The sequence below is a fragment of the Argopecten irradians genome, chromosome 7 (assembly GCF_041381155.1).
Source record: "Argopecten irradians isolate NY chromosome 7, Ai_NY, whole genome shotgun sequence".
Taxonomy (NCBI): domain Eukaryota; kingdom Metazoa; phylum Mollusca; class Bivalvia; order Pectinida; family Pectinidae; genus Argopecten; species Argopecten irradians.
Window position 1 is genome coordinate 40,098,200 of NC_091140.1, and position 19,135 is coordinate 40,117,334.

The 19,135-nt window shown below is 38.5% G+C and overlaps 1 protein-coding gene and 1 pseudogene across 3 annotated transcripts in view; both read right to left on the reverse strand.

The window, feature by feature from the left end:
• Positions 1-19,135, reverse strand: part of LOC138328423 (alkylated DNA repair protein alkB homolog 8-like) — a 32,797-nt gene that overhangs the window by 12,358 nt on the left and 1,304 nt on the right. For 2 of the 3 annotated variants that reach the window (XM_069275225.1, XM_069275227.1), the window contains exons 2-4: positions 11,698-11,941; positions 5,037-5,162; positions 4,437-4,640 (exon numbers count right to left, since the gene is read on the reverse strand). In XM_069275225.1, the coding sequence (XP_069131326.1) occupies positions 4,437-4,640; positions 5,037-5,162; positions 11,698-11,941 (574 nt within the window). Of the gene's footprint in view, positions 1-4,436; positions 4,641-5,036; positions 5,163-11,391; positions 11,621-11,697; positions 11,942-19,135 lie in introns of those variants that run through there. The other variant, XM_069275226.1, reaches the window with a different exon arrangement.
• On the reverse strand, positions 17,389-18,105 carry LOC138326758 (uncharacterized; annotated as a pseudogene).

The following is a 19,135-nucleotide window of genomic DNA, read 5'->3' on the forward strand; positions in this document are numbered from 1 at the left end:
AAGTTAAACAGTGTATCCACATGGGGAGGGATACCTGGGAATGAATTAAAGTTAAACAGTGTATCCACATGGGGAGGGATACCTGGGAATGAATTAAAGTTAAACAGTGTATCCACATGGGGAGGGATACCTGGGAATGAATTAAAGTTAAACAGTGTATCCACATGGGGAGGGATACCTGGGAATGAATTAAAGTTAAACAGTGTATCCACATGGGGAGGGATACCTGGGAATGAATTAAAGTTAAACAGTGTATCCACATGGGGAGGGATACCTGGGAATGAATTAAAGTTAAACAGTGTATCCACATGGGGAGGGATACCTGGGAATGAATTAAAGTTAAACAGTGTATCCACATGGGGAGGGATACCTGGGAATGAATTAAAGTTAAACAGTGTATCCACATGGGGAGGGATACCTGGGAATGAATTAAAGTTAAACAGTGTATCCACATGGGGAGGGATACCTGGGAATGAATTAAAGTTAAACAGTGTATCCACATGGGGAGGGATACCTGGGAATGAATTAAAGTTAAACAGTGTATCCACATGGGGAGGGATACCTGGGAATGAATTAAAGTTAAACAGTGTATCCACATGGGGAGGGATACCTGGGAATGAATTAAAGTTAAACAGTGTATCCACATGGGGAGGGATACCTGGGAATGAATTAAAGTTAAACAGTGTATCCACATGGGGAGGGATACCTGGGAATGAATTAAAGTTAAACAGTGTATCCACATGGGGAGGGATACCTGGGAATGAATTAAAGTTAAACAGTGTATCCACATGGGGAGGGATACCTGGGAATGAATTAAAGTTAAACAGTGTATCCACATGGGGAGGGATACCTGGGAATGAATTAAAGTTAAACAGTGTATCCACATGGGGAGGGATACCTGGGAATGAATTAAAGTTAAACAGTGTATCCACATGGGGAGGGATACCTGGGAATGAATTAAAGTTAAACAGTGTATCCACATGGGGAGGGATACCTGGGAATGAATTAAAGTTAAACAGTGTATCCACATGGGGAGGGATACCTGGGAATGAATTAAAGTTAAACAGTGTATCCACATGGGGAGGGATACCTGGGAATGAATTAAAGTTAAACAGTGTATCCACATGGGGAGGGATACCTGGGAATGAATTAAAGTTAAACAGTGTATCCACATGGGGAGGGATACCTGGGAATGAATTAAAGTTAAACAGTGTATCCACATGGGGAGGGATACCTGGGAATGAAATTAAAGTTAAACAGTGTATCCACATGGGGAGGGATACCTGGGAATGAATTAAAGTTAAACAGTGTATCCACATGGGGAGGGATACCTGGGAATGAATTAAAGTTAAACAGTGTATCCACATGGGGAGGGATACCTGGGAATGAATTAAAGTTAAACAGTGTATCCACATGGGGAGGGATACCTGGGAATGAATTAAAGTTAAACAGAGGGATCCACATTGGGAGGGATACATGGGAATGGAATTAAAGATTAAAAACAGTGTATCCACATGGGGAGGGATACCTGGGAATGAATTAAAGTTAAACAGTGTATCCACATGGGGAGGGATACCTGGGAATGAATTAAAGTTAAACAGTGTATCCACATGGGGAGGGATACCTGGGAATGAATTAAAGTTAAACAGTGTATCCACATGGGGAGGGATACCTGGGAATGAATTAAAGTTAAACAGTGTATCCACATGGGGAGGGATACCTGGGAATGAATTAAAGTTAAACAGTGTATCCACATGGGGAGGGATACCTGGGAATGAATTAAAGTTAAACAGTGTATCCACATGGGGAGGGATACCTGGGAATGAATTAAAGTTAAACAGTGTATCCACATGGGGAGGGATACCTGGGAATGAATTAAAGTTAAACAGTGTATCCACATGGGGAGGGATACCTGGGAATGAATTAAAGTTAAACAGTGTATCCACATGGGGAGGGATACCTGGGAATGAATTAAAGTTAAACAGTGTATCCACATGGGGAGGGATACCTGGGAATGAATTAAAGTTAAACAGTGTATCCACATGGGGAGGGATACCTGGGAATGAATTAAAGTTAAACAGTGTATCCACATGGGGAGGGATACCTGGGAATGAATTAAAGTTAAACAGTGTATCCACATGGGGAGGGATACCTGGGAATGAATTAAAGTTAAACAGTGTATCCACATGGGGAGGGATACCTGGGAATGAATTAAAGTTAAACAGTGTATCCACATGGGGAGGGATACCTGGGAATGAATTAAAGTTAAACAGTGTATCCACATGGGGAGGGATACCTGGGAATGAATTAAAGTTAAACAGTGTATCCACATGGGGAGGGATACCTGGGAATGAATTAAAAGTTAAACAGTGTATCCACATGGGGAGGGATACCTGGGAATGAATTAAAGTTAAACAGTGTATCCACATGGGGAGGGATACCTGGGAATGAATTTAAGTTAAACAGTGTATCCACATGGGGAGGGATACCTGGGAATGAATTAAAGTTAAACAGTGTATCCACATGGGGAGGGATACCTGGGGAATTAAAGTTAAAGTGTTCCACAAGATATGGGAATGATTAAAGTAATGTATCACATGGGGAGGGATACCTGGGAATGAATTAAAGTTAAACAGTGTATCCACATGGGGAGGGATACCTGGGAATGAATTAAAGTTAAACAGTGTATCCACATGGGGAGGGATACCTGGGAATGAATTAAAGTTAAACAGTGTATCCACATGGGGAGGGATACCTGGGAATGAATTAAAGTTAAACAGTGTATCCACATGGGGAGGGATACCTGGGAATGAATTAAAGTTAAACAGTGTATCCACATGGGGAGGGATACCTGGGAATGAATTAAAGTTAAACAGTGTATCCACATGGGGAGGGATACCTGGGAATGAATTAAAGTTAAACAGTGTATCCACATGGGGAGGGATACCTGGGAATGAATTAAAGTTAAACAGTGTATCCACATGGGGAGGGATACCTGGGAATGAATTAAAGTTAAACAGTGTATCCACATGGGGAGGGATACCTGGGAATGAATTAAAGTTAAACAGTGTATCCACATGGGGAGGGATACCTGGGAATGAATTAAAGTTAAACAGTGTATCCACATGGGGAGGGATACCTGGGAATGAATTAAAGTTAAACAGTGTATCCACATGGGGAGGGATACCTGGGAATGAATTAAAGTTAAACAGTGTATCCACATGGGGAGGGATACCTGGGAATGAATTAAAGTTAAACAGTGTATCCACATGGGGAGGGATACCTGGGAATGAATTAAAGTTAAACAGTGTATCCACATGGGGAGGGATACCTGGGAATGAATTAAAGTTAAACAGTGTATCCACATGGGGAGGGATACCTGGGAATGAATTAAAGTTAAACAGTGTATCCACATGGGGAGGGATAACTGAGAATGAATTAAAGTTAAACAGTGTATCCACATGGGGGAGGGATACCTGGGAATGAATTAAAGTTAAACAGTGTATCCACATGGGGAGGGATACCTGGGAATGAATTAAAGTTAAACAGTGTATCCACATGGGGAGGGATACCTGGGAATGAATTAAAGTTAAACAGTGTATCCACATGGGGAGGGATACCTGGGAATGAATTAAAGTTAAACAGTGTATCCACATGGGGAGGGATACCTGGGAATGAATTAAAGTTAAACAGTGTATCCACATGGGGTGGGATACCTGGGAATGAATTAAAGTTAAATTGTATCCACATGGGGAGGGATACCTGGAATTAATTAAAGTTAAACAGTGTATCCACATGGGGTGGGAATACCTGGGAATGAATTAAAGTTAAACAGTGTATCCACATGGGGAGGGATACCTGGGAATGAATTAAAGTTAAACAGTGTATCCACATGGGGAGGGATACCTGGGAATGAATTAAAGTTAAACAGTGGATCCACATGGGGAGAGAGATACCTGGGAATGAATTAAAGTTAAACAGTGTATCCACATGGGGAGGGATACCTGGGAATGAATTAAAGTTAAACAGTGTATCCACATGGGGAGGGATACCTGGGAATGAATTAAAGTTAAACAGTGTATCCACATGGGGAGGGATACCTGGGAATGAATTAAAGTTAAACAGTGTATCCACATGGGGAGGGATACCTGGGAATGAATTAAAGTTAAACAGTGTATCCACATGGGGAGGGATACCTGAGAATGAATTAAAGTTAAACAGTGTATCCACATGGGGAGGGATACCTGAGAATGAATTAAAGTTAAACAGTGTATCCACATGGGGAGGGATACCTGGGAATGAATCAAAGTTAAACAGTGTATCCACATGGGGAGGGATACCTGGGAATGAATTGAAGTTAAACAGTGTAGCCAGATGGGGAGGGATATCTACCAATAAAGACAACACAATGTTATATTGGCTTACTGATACTGTACCTTGTCCTGGCTGATATTTGTTGACTGTGACTTGGTCAGGAAAGTGTTTGACATGGCCTTCTGTTAACACCCTGTCAAGAAGCTCCTGACAGATTCCTGGGATTCCTTGTGGCAGAGGATCATCAATGTCCACATCATTGATTCCATATTTAAATTCATATCCATAATGCTTCACTTCTCTGTGTTTGAGTTCTTTCTGTAAGCCTGAATAATTATACTTGATTGGTTACACAAAGGTTTCACACATGGATTTGGCACAACCTTGAGTATATAATACATACAGCATTTAACCGGCAATAAGTCCCTAACCATAGAAACATATGATAGGATTTTAAGGGGCAGGGCGTTTTTGCCGAATGTAGGACTAAATTTGTCCATACCCTGAAAATTCCAGCAAATGGAAATGGAGAAATGTTTACCAGTTTGAAATAAAAAATTTGCTTCTATTCTTAAGATTAACAAGAGGCTCAGATGGCCTGTATCGCTCACCTGTTAATTAGTGATGCCATTAACACATTTGGACCAGGTGAGCTAGGTAACTGACCTAAACACATTCAAGAAGTGAATCTAATAATAACATCATACAAACTGACTTATTACCCATTGATTCATCTTCATTCCATTTAATGTCTGTCAGCAATTTGTTTCCATAGTCTGGTGAAACAAAGTCTTTGAGAAGGATCAATCCAGAAGGTAATTCATCCGAGGGTGAAAGGCTTGCAGGAACTGAGGAAAAATATATTACCAGTACATGTACTCCAAGGTCTAGACTAGGCCTACTGATACCAGTACATGTATTTCAAGGTCTAGACTAGACCTACTGATACAGTACATGTATTTCCTGGTCTAGACTAGACCTACTGATACCAGTACATATATTCCAAGGTCTAGACTAGACCTACTGATACCAGTACATGTATTCCAAGGTCTAGACTAGACCTACTGATACCAGTACATGTATTCCAAGGTCTAGACTAGACCTACTGATACAGTACATGTATTTCAAGGTCTAGACTAGACCTACTGATACAGTACATGTATTCCAAGGTCAAGACTAGACCTACTGATACCAGTACATGTATTCCAAGGTCTAGACTAGGCCTACTTATACCAGTAAATGTATTTCAAGGTGTAGACTAGACCTACTGTTACAGTACATGTATTCCAAGGTCAAGACTAGACCTACTGATACAGTACATGTATTCCAAGGTCTAGACTAGACCTACTGATATAGTACATGTATTCCAAGGTCAAGACTAGACCTACTGATACCAGTACATGCATTTCGTGGTCAAGACTAGGCCTACTGATACCAGTACATGCATTTGGTGGTCCAGACTAGGCCTACTAATACCAGTACATGTATTTCATGGTCTAGAATAGGCATACTGATACCAGTACATGTATTCCAAGGTCTAGACTAGGCCTACTGATACAAGTACATGTAGTTCGAGGTCTAGACTAGGCCTACTGATACCAGTACATGTATTTCAAGGTCTAGACTAGGCCTACTGATACCAGTACATGTATTTCAAGGTCTAGACTAGACCTACTGATACCAGTACATGTATTTCAAAGTCTAGATTAGACCCACTGATACCAGTACATGTATTTCAAGGTCTAGACTAGACCCACTGATACCAGTACATGTATTCCAAGGTCTAGACTAGACCCACTAACACCAGTACATGTATTTCGTGGTCTAGACTAGGCCTACTGATACCAGTACATGTATTTCAAGGTCTAGACTAGGCCTACTGATACAAGTACATGTATTTCGAGGTCTAGACTAGGCCTACTGATACCAGTACATGTATTTCGTGGTATAGACTAGACCTACTGATACCAGTACATGTATTTCGTGGTCTAGACTAGACCAACTGATACCAGTATATGTATTTCGTGGTCCAGACTAGGCCTACTGATACAGTACATGTATTCCAAGGTCTAGACTAGACCTACTGATACCAGTACATGTATTCCAAGGTCAAGACTAGACCTACTGATACCAGTACATGTATTCCAAGGTCTAGACTAGGCCTACTTATACCAGTAAATGTATTTCAAGGTCTAGACTAGACCATACATGATACCAGTACTAGACTGTATTACCAGTACATGTATTCCAAGGTCTAGACTAGACCTACTGATACCAGTACATGTATTCCAAGGTCTAGACTAGACCTACTGATACAGTACATGTATTCCAAGGTCTAGACTAGACCTACTGATACAGTACATGTATTCCAAGGTCAAGACTAGACCTACTGATACAGTACATGTATTCCAAGGTCTAGACTAGACCTACTGATATAGTACATGTATTCCAAGGTCAAGACTAGTAACCTACTGAATAGGCTACTGATACCAGTACATGCATTTCGTGGTCAAGACTAGGCCTACTGATACCAGTACATGTATTTGGTGGTCCAGACTAGGCCTACTAATACCAGTACATGTATTTCATGGTCTAGATTAGGCATACTGATACCAGTACACATATTTCCAAGGTCTAGACTAGGACCCTACTGATACCAGTACATGTATTTTTGTGGTCCAGACTAGGCCTACTGATACCAGTACATGTATTTCAAGGACTGTAAACCTAGACCTAGACAGCTACTGATACCAGTACATGTATTTCAAGGTCTAGACTAGACCCACTGATACCAGTACATGTATTTCAAGTCTAGATTAGACCCACTGATACCAGTACATGTATTTCAAGGTCTAGACTAGACCCACTGATACCAGTACATGTATTCGTGGTCTAGACTAGCCAACAGATACCAGTCTATTTCGTGGTCCAGACTAGGCCTACTGATACAGTACATGTATTCCAAGGTCTAGATTAGGCATACTGATACCAGTAACCTCCAAGGTCTAGACTACCTACTGATACCATTCATTTCGTGGTCCAGACAAAGGCCTACTGATAACCAGTACATGTATTTCAAGGTCTAGATACCAGTACATGACCAAGGTCTAGACTAGATACCAGTACATGTTATTTCGGTCAGACTAGGCCTTAATACCAGTTAAATGTATTTCAGGTCTAGACTAGACCTACGTACTGTATCCAGGTACATGTATTCCAAGGTCAAGACTAGACCTACTGATACAGTACATGTATTCCAAGGTCTAGACTAGACCTACTGATACCAGTACATGTATTCCAAGGTCTAGACTAGACCTACTGATACAGTACATGTATTCCAAGGTCTAGACTAGACCTACTGATACAGTACATGTATTCCAAGGTCAAGACTAGACCTACTGATACCAGTACATGTATTCCAAGGTCTAGACTAGGCCTACTTATACCAGTAAATGTATTTCAAGGTGTAGACTAGACCTACTGTTACAGTACATGTATTCCAAGGTCAAGACTAGATTCCCTACTGATACAGTACATGTATTCCAAGGTCTAGACTAGACCTACTGATACTACTGATATAGTACATGTATTCCAAGGTCAAGACTAGACCTACTGATACCAGTACATGCATTTCGTGGTCAAGACTAGGCCTACTGATACCAGTACATGCATTTGGTGGTCCAGACTAGGCCTACTAATACCAGTACATGTATTTCATGGTCTAGATTAGGCATACTGATACCAGTACACATATTCCAAGGTCTAGACTAGGCCTACTGATACCAGTACATGTATTTTGTGGTCCAGACTAGGCCTACTGATACCAGTACATGTATTTCAAGGTGTAAACTAGACCTACTGATACCAGTACATGTATTTCAAGGTCTAGACTAGACCCACTGATACCAGTACATGTATTTCAAAGTCTAGATTAGACCCACTGATACCAGTACATGTATTTCAAGGTCTAGACTAGACCCACTGATACCAGTACATGTATTCCAAGGTCTAGACTAGACCCACTAATACCAGTACATGTATTTCGTGGTCTAGACTAGGCCTACTGATACAAGTACATGTATTTCAAGGTCTAGACTAGACCTACTGATACCAGTACATGTAGTTCAAGGTCTAGACTAGACCTACTGATACCAGTACATGTATTTCATGGTATAGACTAGACCTACTGATACCAGTACATGTATTTCGTGGTCTAGACTAGACCAACTGATACCAGTATATGTATTTCGTGGTCCAGACTAGGCCTACTGATACAGTACATGTATTCCAAGGTCAAGATTAGGCATACTGATACCAGTAAACATATTCCAAGGTCTAGACTAGGCCTACTGATACCAGTACATGCATTTCGTGGTCCAGACAAGGCCTACTAATACCAGTACATGTATTTCAAGGTCTAGACTAGACCACTGATACCAGTACATGTATTCCAAGGTCTAGACTAGACCCACTAATACCAGTACATGTATTTCGTGGTCTAGACTAGGCCTACTTATACCAGTAAATGTATTTCAAGGTGTAGACTAGACCTACTGTTACAGTACATGTATTCCAAGGTCAAGACTAGACCTACTGATACAGTACATGTATTCCAAGGTCTAGACTAGACCTACTGATATAGTACATGTATTCCAAGGTCAAGACTAGACCTACTGATACCAGTACATGCATTTCGTGGTCAAGACTAGGCCTACTACTGATACCAGTACATGCATTTGGTGGTCCAGACTAGGCCTACTAATACCAGTACATGTATTTCATGGTCTAGATTAGGCATACTGATACCAGTACACATATTCCAAGGTCTAGACTAGGCCTACTGATACCAGTACATGTATTTTGTGGTCCAGACTAGGCCTACTGATACCAGTACATGTATTTCAAGGTGTAAACTAGACCTACTGATACCAGTACATGTATTTCAAGGTCTAGACTAGACCCACTGATACCAGTACATGTATTTCAAAGTCTAGATTAGACCCACTGATACCAGTACATGTATTTCAAGGTCTAGACTAGACCCACTGATACCAGTACATGTATTCCAAGGTCTACTGATACAAGTACATGTATTTCAAGGTCTAGACTAGACCTACTGATACCAGTACATGTAGTTCAAGGTCTAGACTAGACCTACTGATACCAGTACATGTATTTCGTGGTATAGACTAGACCTACTGATACCAGTACATGTATTTCGTGGTCTAGACTAGACCAACTGATACCAGTATATGTATTTCGTGGTCCAGACTAGGCCTACTGATACAGTACATGTATTCCAAGGTCAAGATTAGGCATACTGATACCAGTAAACATATTCCAAGGTCTAGACTAGGCCTACTGATACCAGTACATGCATTTCGTGGTCCAGACAAGGCCTACTGATACCAGTACATGTATTTCAAGGTCTAGACTAGACCCACTGATACCAGTACATGTATTCCAAGGTCTAGACTAGACCCACTAATACCAGTACATGTATTTCGTGGTCTAGCGTACTGTATTCAAGTCTAGACTAGACCTACTGATACCAGCCTACTGATACCAGTACATGTATTTCATGGTCTAGACTAGGCATACTAATACCAGTACATGTATTTCACGGTCTAGACTAGGCCTACTGATACCAGTACATGTATTTCATGGTCTAGACTGGACCTACTGATACCAGTACATGTATTCCATTGTCTAGACTAGGCCTACTGATATCAGTACATGTATTCCAAGGTCTAGACTAGACCTTCTGATACCAGTACATGTATTCCAAGGTCTAGACTAGACCTACTGATACCAGTACATGTATTCCAAGGTCTCGACTAGGCGTACTGACACTAGTACATGTATTCCAAGGTCAAGACTAGACCTACTGATACCAGTACATGTAGTTCAAGGTCTAGACTAGACCTACTGATACCAGTACATGCATTTCATGGTCTATACTAGGCCTACTGATACCAGTACATGCATTTCGCCGTCTAGACTAGTCTACTGATACCAGTACATGTAGTTCGAGGTCTAGACTAGGCTTACCGATATAATTACATGTATTCCAAGGTCTAGACTAGGCCTACTAAACCAGAACATGTATTTCGTGGTATAGACTAGACCTACTGATACCAGTACATGTATTTCATGGTCCAGACTAGGCCTACTGATACAAGTACATGTATTTCGAGGTCTAGACTAGGCCTACTGATACCAGTACATGTATTTCAAGGTCTAGACTAGACCTACTGATACCAGTACATGTATTTCAAGGTCTAGACTAGGCCTACTGATACCAGTACATGTATTTCAAGGTCTAGACTAGACCTACTGATACCAGTACATGTATTCCAAGGTCTAGACTAGACCTACTGATACCAGTACATGTATTTCGAGGTCTAGACTAGGCCTACTGATACCAGTACATGTATTTTGTGGTCTAGACTAGACCTACTGATACCAGTACATGTATTTTGTGGTCTAGACTAGACCTACTGATACCAGTACATGTATTTCGAGGTCTAGACTAGGCCTACTGATACCAGTACATGTATTTCAAGGTCTAGACTAGGCCTACTGATACAGTACATGTATTTCCTGGTCTAGACTAGACCTACTGATACCAGTACATGTATTCCAAGGTCTAGACTAGACCTACTGATACCAGTACATGTATTCCAAGGTCTAGACTAGACCTACTGATACCAGTACATGTATTTCAAGGTCTAGACTAGGCCTACTGATACCAGTACATGTATTTCAAGGTCTAGACTAGACCTACTGATACCAGTACATGTATTCCAAGGTCTAGACTAGACCTACTGATACCAGTACATGTATTCCAAGGTCTAGACTAGACCTACTGATACCAGTACATGTATTTTGTGGTCTAGACTAGACCTACTGATACCATTACATGTATTTTATGGTCTAGACTAGGCCTACTGATACCAGTACATGTATTGCGTGGTCTAAAGACATAAGATATGTATAATGTCACCGACCAATTTCTCTCCTTCTCTTGACTGACATAAGACATGTATAATGTCACTGACCACTTTCTCTCCTTACCTTGACTGACATAAGACATGTATAATGTCACCGACCACTTTCTCTCCTTACCTTGACTGACATAAGACATGTATAATGTCACCGACCACTTTCTCTCCTTACCTTGACTGACATAAGACATGTATAATGTCACCGACCACTTTCTCTCCTTACCTTGACTGACATAAGACATGTATCATGTCACCGACCACTTTCTCTCCTTACCTTGACTGACATAAGACATGTATCATGTCACCGACCACTTTCTCTCCTTACCTTGACTGACATAAGACATGTATAATGTCACCGACCACTTTCTCTCCTTACCTTGACTGACATAAGACATGTATAATGTCACCGACCACTTTCTCTCCTCATTGTCAGCCAAAGATTTCCCATTTAAATTTCTATATGCTGCCTCAGCCTCCTTTTCATTATCATAGCATACAAAAGCGTAAGGTTTTTGAGGCATCATAAGAATGTCTTCCACTCTCCCATGGGCTGCAAATAGTTGATACACTTCGTCCCTTGACACACCACTATCAAATCCTGCGTTGTTGACACAAAGTATCTGATAACAAAGAAAAACTAGAGTTATGTCAGTTTGACATGGAAACCACTCTCACTTGCATGAAAACTTTGTGAATTTTATTTTCTTCAAAAATCTGCCGCTATCAATGCTATTTATTTCTGACAGATGTACAAGTAAAGTCTTGATCAAGCTGTAGCTGCATGTGGTATTAATGCTTTTTGTCAGTGTACCAGTATAACATTTTGATCTACCAGAGTTAATTCCCTTTTCCACAGCTTTAACATATGATTATCATATATATAACAAAGTAGATTTACTCTACATATATTGGTGTACAGAATCTCATACAATCATTATCATAGATAAACTATTCGTCATGTATGGTATATTCTTATAATTTGTTCTTTATTTGTGGAAAATGGAGTTTGCAGGTGGAAAGTGAAAGTAAAATACGAGTTTGCTATTTTTGGTCAATAGTGCAATTATATAGGTAGGTCATTTTACTTAACAGATCCCCCACACCAATCTTATTAAAATTAGACTTGTAATTCCGCTCCACTACGATACCCTATGTTACGCTCCAATACAAGATCTAACAATACCCTGTTCTGTGTCACCTCAGCATGACCACTGGCCTAGAATCGGAACATCTCGGGACGTACTCTTAGCCGTTTACACTTTGGAAGGAATCACCCACACCGAAGATTCCATAGGTGACACGCTGATTGGCTAACCATAGGGGTCATACTGAGGTGAACCCAAACGGGGCTCTGTTAGATCTTGTATTGGAGCGTAACATAGAGTATCGTAGAGGAGCGGAATAACAAGTCTAATTTTAATAAGAGTGCAACTCTACTAACCATATAACACGTGTGTGAGCATATAGAATCAATACATTCCAGTACCCCTTGGACTTTGAAATTGTGTCCTGCGGAAAAAGTCTCACACCTCCATGCAGGCAGCCATGTTTTAGTTCTTGTTATCAGCACAACAAGATTTTAATTTTTTTCTGTAGGCAAAACGTATCACTAGGATACACTTTGAAATTACTTTAAGTAGTTTTAGATAACTACACAAGGACAAGAATGACACAATAAATGTACTGGTCAAAATAATATACTGTCTGTGTGTTGTCACCGTCAGCCGTGACGTCAGGAGGCTTGGTGCTAAAGATGAGGTCACATATTCCCGCGCATTTTTGATACATGGCCAAGCATGTTGCCAAGTTTTCCGCATTGGACAGAAACACGATCGAAAAAATTGAAATAATCCCGTTGAATATTTCTTTCTGACCTGTATATGACGACTGCTAGACACAAATATTGAAGAATAGCATTTACTAAAAATCAATGATTGGAGTACAAGTTTAAACACTTTTTATCTCATAGATCATTTGTCTCTTGTTATAGGCTCCGTAAGTCTCGTCACGTGACCTACGAGACTCTGCGTTATTACGCTACTTCCGGGTACACCGGCTGGTTGACAGGGACGCCATGGCGCTGTCTATTTTGAACGGGTCAAACTATGTTGACGGGCAAACAAAATTAACTGGGAAGGGTGAAGCCAATGTTGAGAGTGGAAGACTTTTACGGTTTGTCATGGATGAAATGCGATTTTTAAGTGCAAACGTACATGCACAGGCCTCAGGGACACGTCTACAAATTGCAGGTACTGTATAAATTTTACGTTGTACTGCCGATGAAGGTCTAATGAACAATACATGTATGTTGAAATAAAGGAGTCAGAGTGATATTGAATATTTCGTTATATTCGGGAATTTGTTGAGGTAAACGAGATGTTTATCATATTTATTTTGTTTTGCTTCCTATCAAGTTGGAGTAGGCCTAGATCAGGGTGGAATATGACCTCATACACGTGTAGTAGTAGAGTAGATAATGGTGGATATACATCTACTCCAGGGTAAATTCATGATTAAAGATGATAATGTGTACAGATATTAAAAATGGATGTTTGACTAAGACAAGACATGCTCCCATCCTCAATGCTGAGAGATACATGTACATGTATGAGATAGCTGGAATATGTACAGTATATACCATATAACCACTCGGGGCCCCATTTACCTTCCAAATATTTACAGCATTGTCAATTCAAACAATTAATTTATGATGTTAATTTAGATATGAAGATATGATAATAATTACATCTATTAATTACATGTATAATGATTTAAATACTGATATTACTTTTATGCAGATATTTCTTGAAGATACACTACAACGTAATGGTATTGTGAACTCTTCTACATGTGAGTGCCCAATGGGACAGTACAGATGTCATAATGTAGCAGCAGCTTTATTATTCGGGTAAATACACTAACTAGATCATTACATTGTTTTCAGTCCTGGTATCATATACCCTATATTGGTATTATCAGCCAGCTAAATTCTGAATTTTTAAGGATCAAACTCGATATGTTAGGTCTATCAATGCCTGTATGTGTATAGACCAAAAACCATAATGTACTCTGCATAAACTGTGAAGTTATATATTTATGCAATAATACACCCTCATGACCCAGTTAAAAAAATGCTGAGTGCGTACAATCTGGAAAAGAGAGCCCCTATTCAGTGGGGTATTACCAATGAAACAAATGGGATTGATGCATACTGCAAAGCAGGGGGAGTTAATATTATAGAGACATGCAAGTTTATGGCCACCCACACGCATACATACACACACATAAATATAATCTCCATCAGTGTACCAAATACTTTAAATGTCATTTACCACTTATCTGGCCAGACCAACCATGTAATACAGCCATGTCATAAGTATTTTAAGACACATGTTTAATATATGTAACACTATTATATCACATGTAGTTGTGACGACATAATCTGTATATTTCGCATAATTGTCTCAGTAGACAGAAACATCACATCCGAGCCGGATTTCTACTGTTTTATATAGAGACGAAATTATTAAGTTTCACTTATATTACAATTAAAGGGACAATTCAGTAAGGCTAATTCGTTACATAACCACGAAGCAAAATATGACATTAATGTATTGTTCTACAGTCCTTATGAAACGTATGCCAAGAAATAGCGACAAATTCCACAACATTATTAAGTATTTTGATTAATACCATTGAAATTCCAAATCGTTGATCAACACGATTAAGCAGGTACAACATGTACGCTGTTCCCTTACCCGAGTCAAAGTCACGCACGTTAAACAAATGCAATACATAACCACTGAGGAGTTGATGAAATTATTTTTAGACAAGAACATGCATCTAATAATGTTACCACAACTGTAAGAGCGATATGAGTAGTTCTAGACAAAAAATGCTTAACTACACAGGCAAGGTTCAGGGTTCGGCATACAAGGCTATGTGTAATGGCGATTGAACATTTCACATACATTTGACTGCAGTGGGCTTTTTTGACATATCACAGTAAAACCAACTAATCTAATTTCCATAAGAACTGGTTTGTTTCCGAAATATGTGCAAGTTTTAATGAAGTCTTAGAGCGAATTGTCCCTTTAAGTTATGTGATGATTAGAATCTTACACTTGTGGCTGTGTAATTTGAATTTTATTAAACTTAAATAATTTGATATTCCAATCGCTTAGGCTCATGGCATATCAAATTATTTAACTTATTTGATTTTTTTTTATTTCATAGACAGGACTCTTCACAAAGACAGTTTTCGTCCTGGTACTTTGCTTTACATTTGCATGTTTTTATTTATCTCTTGCATATTGGTATGGAATATGAATTTTCATGACACCAGTTTGGTATTTGATCAATTTAAACAAATTGTCAAATTAAAATGCCCGTAAATATTTGTTTAAATTGCTGATTTTCATGTTATAGGTATATGGTTTCATGAATCCGGCATCATTGGAGCTTCTCTGATGGGTTTGTACAGGGTACATTTTCAAGTAATGTAAATGTACATTTACAGCACAAAGACCAGCCACTGTTGTCACCACACATAATTGAGGTGAAATGCCTATTCTCAGCTAAGAAAATGACAGTAGCTGAAGCATGTTTGTCTCAAAAAGATTTTATACTGGGTAATTTAAAATTTAAAATTGAGAAAAAGTTGCATGTTGTATTAAATTTTTCAGGATTTATTCATGACCAAGAATCAGTTTTTAACACTGAACAAAAGACAAACAAACACTGTTTTGATTAATTTTCATACGTTATAATTTTAGAGCATGACTATATAATACAGCCAATAAGTAATTAATAGTGTATACTGAATAAAAAAGAACTTAATATACACATTATTGTATTTCATGTATATAAATTAAAATAAATAAACAGAAATTTAATGTCAAATTTATTAATGCACTGAATAGCTTCTTCTGTTGTTTCAGATCTCTCAAGTGATGAACATCTCATACTAAAGGAGAATATTGATTATTGACACCAGATTCAGGGACAGCTTTCCTTAACTGGAACTCAGTGTGGACATGCACCCAAAGATTTACAGAAAATCAGAATAGTCATGGAAGACTTATGGGCATCTAACATTGCATTAAATATATGTGTTCCATTATTTTACTTTTACAAGAAAACTGTTGAAGTAATATGCACTGTCATTTTCAAACAGACAATTCAAGAAGAGTTTTCCACATGTTACACAAAGTAACGAGCATTTGGAGAATTACAATAAATAATAGGGGCCGCGGTGTCCGAGTGGTTAAGATGTTTTGACATATTACCACAAGCCCTCCACCTGTGGGTCGCAAGTTCAAATTCCATGTGGGGCAGTTGCCAGGTACTGATCGCTGGCAGTGGTTTTTCACCTGGTACTCTGGCTTTCCTCCACTACATCACCTTGCACATCCTTACATGACACTGGCTGTTAATAGGACGTTAAACTAATAAAACCCCAAACCCAAATACATGATCCATATATAGTTTTAATATTACACAGACAAATAAGAGCAAGAAATTAAATTCATTTTTGCAGTATTGCCAAAAGCCATTACATGTATTTACTTATACAGTGCAGTGAAATGAATACATATGCTCATACCATGAAATCAAGATATGGTCAACATATTCCATTTCACATTTCTAAAGTCTTATGATTAATTATATTAACTGACTTCTGTAGATACATGTATGTCTCATCTTAACATACATAAAGCATAAATCATACATATTTGTTCGAGACTTTGCCTTAATGTCACAGTCTTATTTGTCAAACTTTATAGCTCTCAATATATATTACTGAAAAGAGAATTAACATGTCAACATATTTGCCCAGTTATTATACATATAATTTGTATATTTTCTATATGCAATATATTTCAATGTGCTTACTCTATGACAACATATTTTCTAATTTTAATTTTTACACCTTTGAAATATTTGTCCATACCAAGAACAAGACTTATAATCAAATATCTATGCAGAAATCCATGTCAGTATAAACTCAAACCTGGTCATTAAATCAGCTTTTAATTAAAATAGAAATTTTATCTAACTATTTCCTTTAACAAATGTGAAGGTTAATAAGACAACAGCATAGCTGAAATAGTTTTGTAAACAAATGCCTATACTGAGCTGGAAAATTATTTAAAATGTCAAAATTTTCAATTCTCTCATTTGCCCTTTCAACATGATTTCTGCTTCTTCCAACATTGTTACAATGCCCAGCCTCTTCTGTGAAATGACATTTTGTTGAAAGAAAAGGTGGGATATTTAAGGACACACCAGCAGGAAGTTTATCAAATGTGTTAAAGCCTTTGTCAGCAAGTAACATGTCACCTGGTTCCAGCTGGTCAAAAAGTTTGCAATGGTCTACTACTTCAGAATCAGAAGTAGTCTGAACTAGTGCTCCATTAGGGGCAGCACATGTAACAACTTTTACTGTATGCCTGCTCTTGTAACGACTATATGCCAGAGACTGGCTGTTCATGTCTGAAGGTTTCTGTTGCATCTATTGCTATCCTAGCTGATGTGAAATCTTCAAATGACTTGCACATAGATCCCTTGGATTTAAGCTGACTAGGAATGCCAAGGGCTGATATGTCTTTTGTTGACATTCTTTTCCTTTCAAATTTGAGATCTTAAATTTTATTTCATCTTTGAAATGTGATATTTCTTCTTCCAGTTTTTGAACTGAGAATTAAATAACATAACATTTACAAACTTTGCTTTTGTCTGAATTTGTTGGTAATTAAAATGTTGCCATTCAGGGTTCTGTCTCTTGGTCAGATGTGAACTTTTTGTGGAACTCTAGACCCTAGTAAAGACAACTTAAGGCCTGAATTTCTCACAACACTTTTTTACAATATTATACTCAGCTAATCCTGCCTATGTTATTAGTTTTATTTCTTTTTTAAATTGTCTTAATATTCATATGAAAAAACTAAAAATATAGGCAGGTTTAGCTGGTTAACATTATTAGACCCAATAAGTTCTTAAGAATTGCATAACACAAAGAAGACATAAATCAATTTGCAAAGGAAATTAAAAAAAACCCAACTCCTTCACAGTTTTCATACTTTCAGTCTACATATAAATTGAGGTTGGTGAAAATGAAGCCCCAAATAGGGGAAGGGGCCCTTTTAGGGACGAGGACACTTAATGGGTCTGATAGGGTATATCAAAATCTTTCTCAATTAAATGTTATAAAAGGAAAACCACTGAAGTTTGACTTAAGTCTGCATTTTTCCCCCAATAAATCAGAGTCGGAACAGATAAATAAGACAGATATTAATGTACACCTTTTATTGAAAACAGAAGAAATAAATGGATAATGTGGTAAAAAACATACTGCCTCATTTAATAGGCTTACACCTGAAAATCTACAGAAAGATATATTAAAGTACAGTCATAGTGAAGGTCCAACTGCAAGGCAAGTCCCTAGAAGAAGCACTGTGAAGATGGTAACAAACACAGAGGGGTGCTATAGTGTCAACTAAGGTGGTAACGTGGCTGTACACAGTATCTGGAGTAATTATACATTGTACAAATATAGATCGTCTTCGATATTCAAGAGGTTCTTTATCGTAGTACATATATATGCTATCGTAGTAATAATGTTAGATCTAATTTATTGTTTACAGCCGATGACAGGGACATGTGAATCGTGTACTACTCATGACCTGATATTGACTACTGATTATATCTGAATAATCTCTGTCTGAACAAATTTACCGTTAAATATTAACCTGCATCTTTCAACCCATTTCTTCCTTTCCTTTGGGTCTTTCGGGAACCTAAATACACTGCAT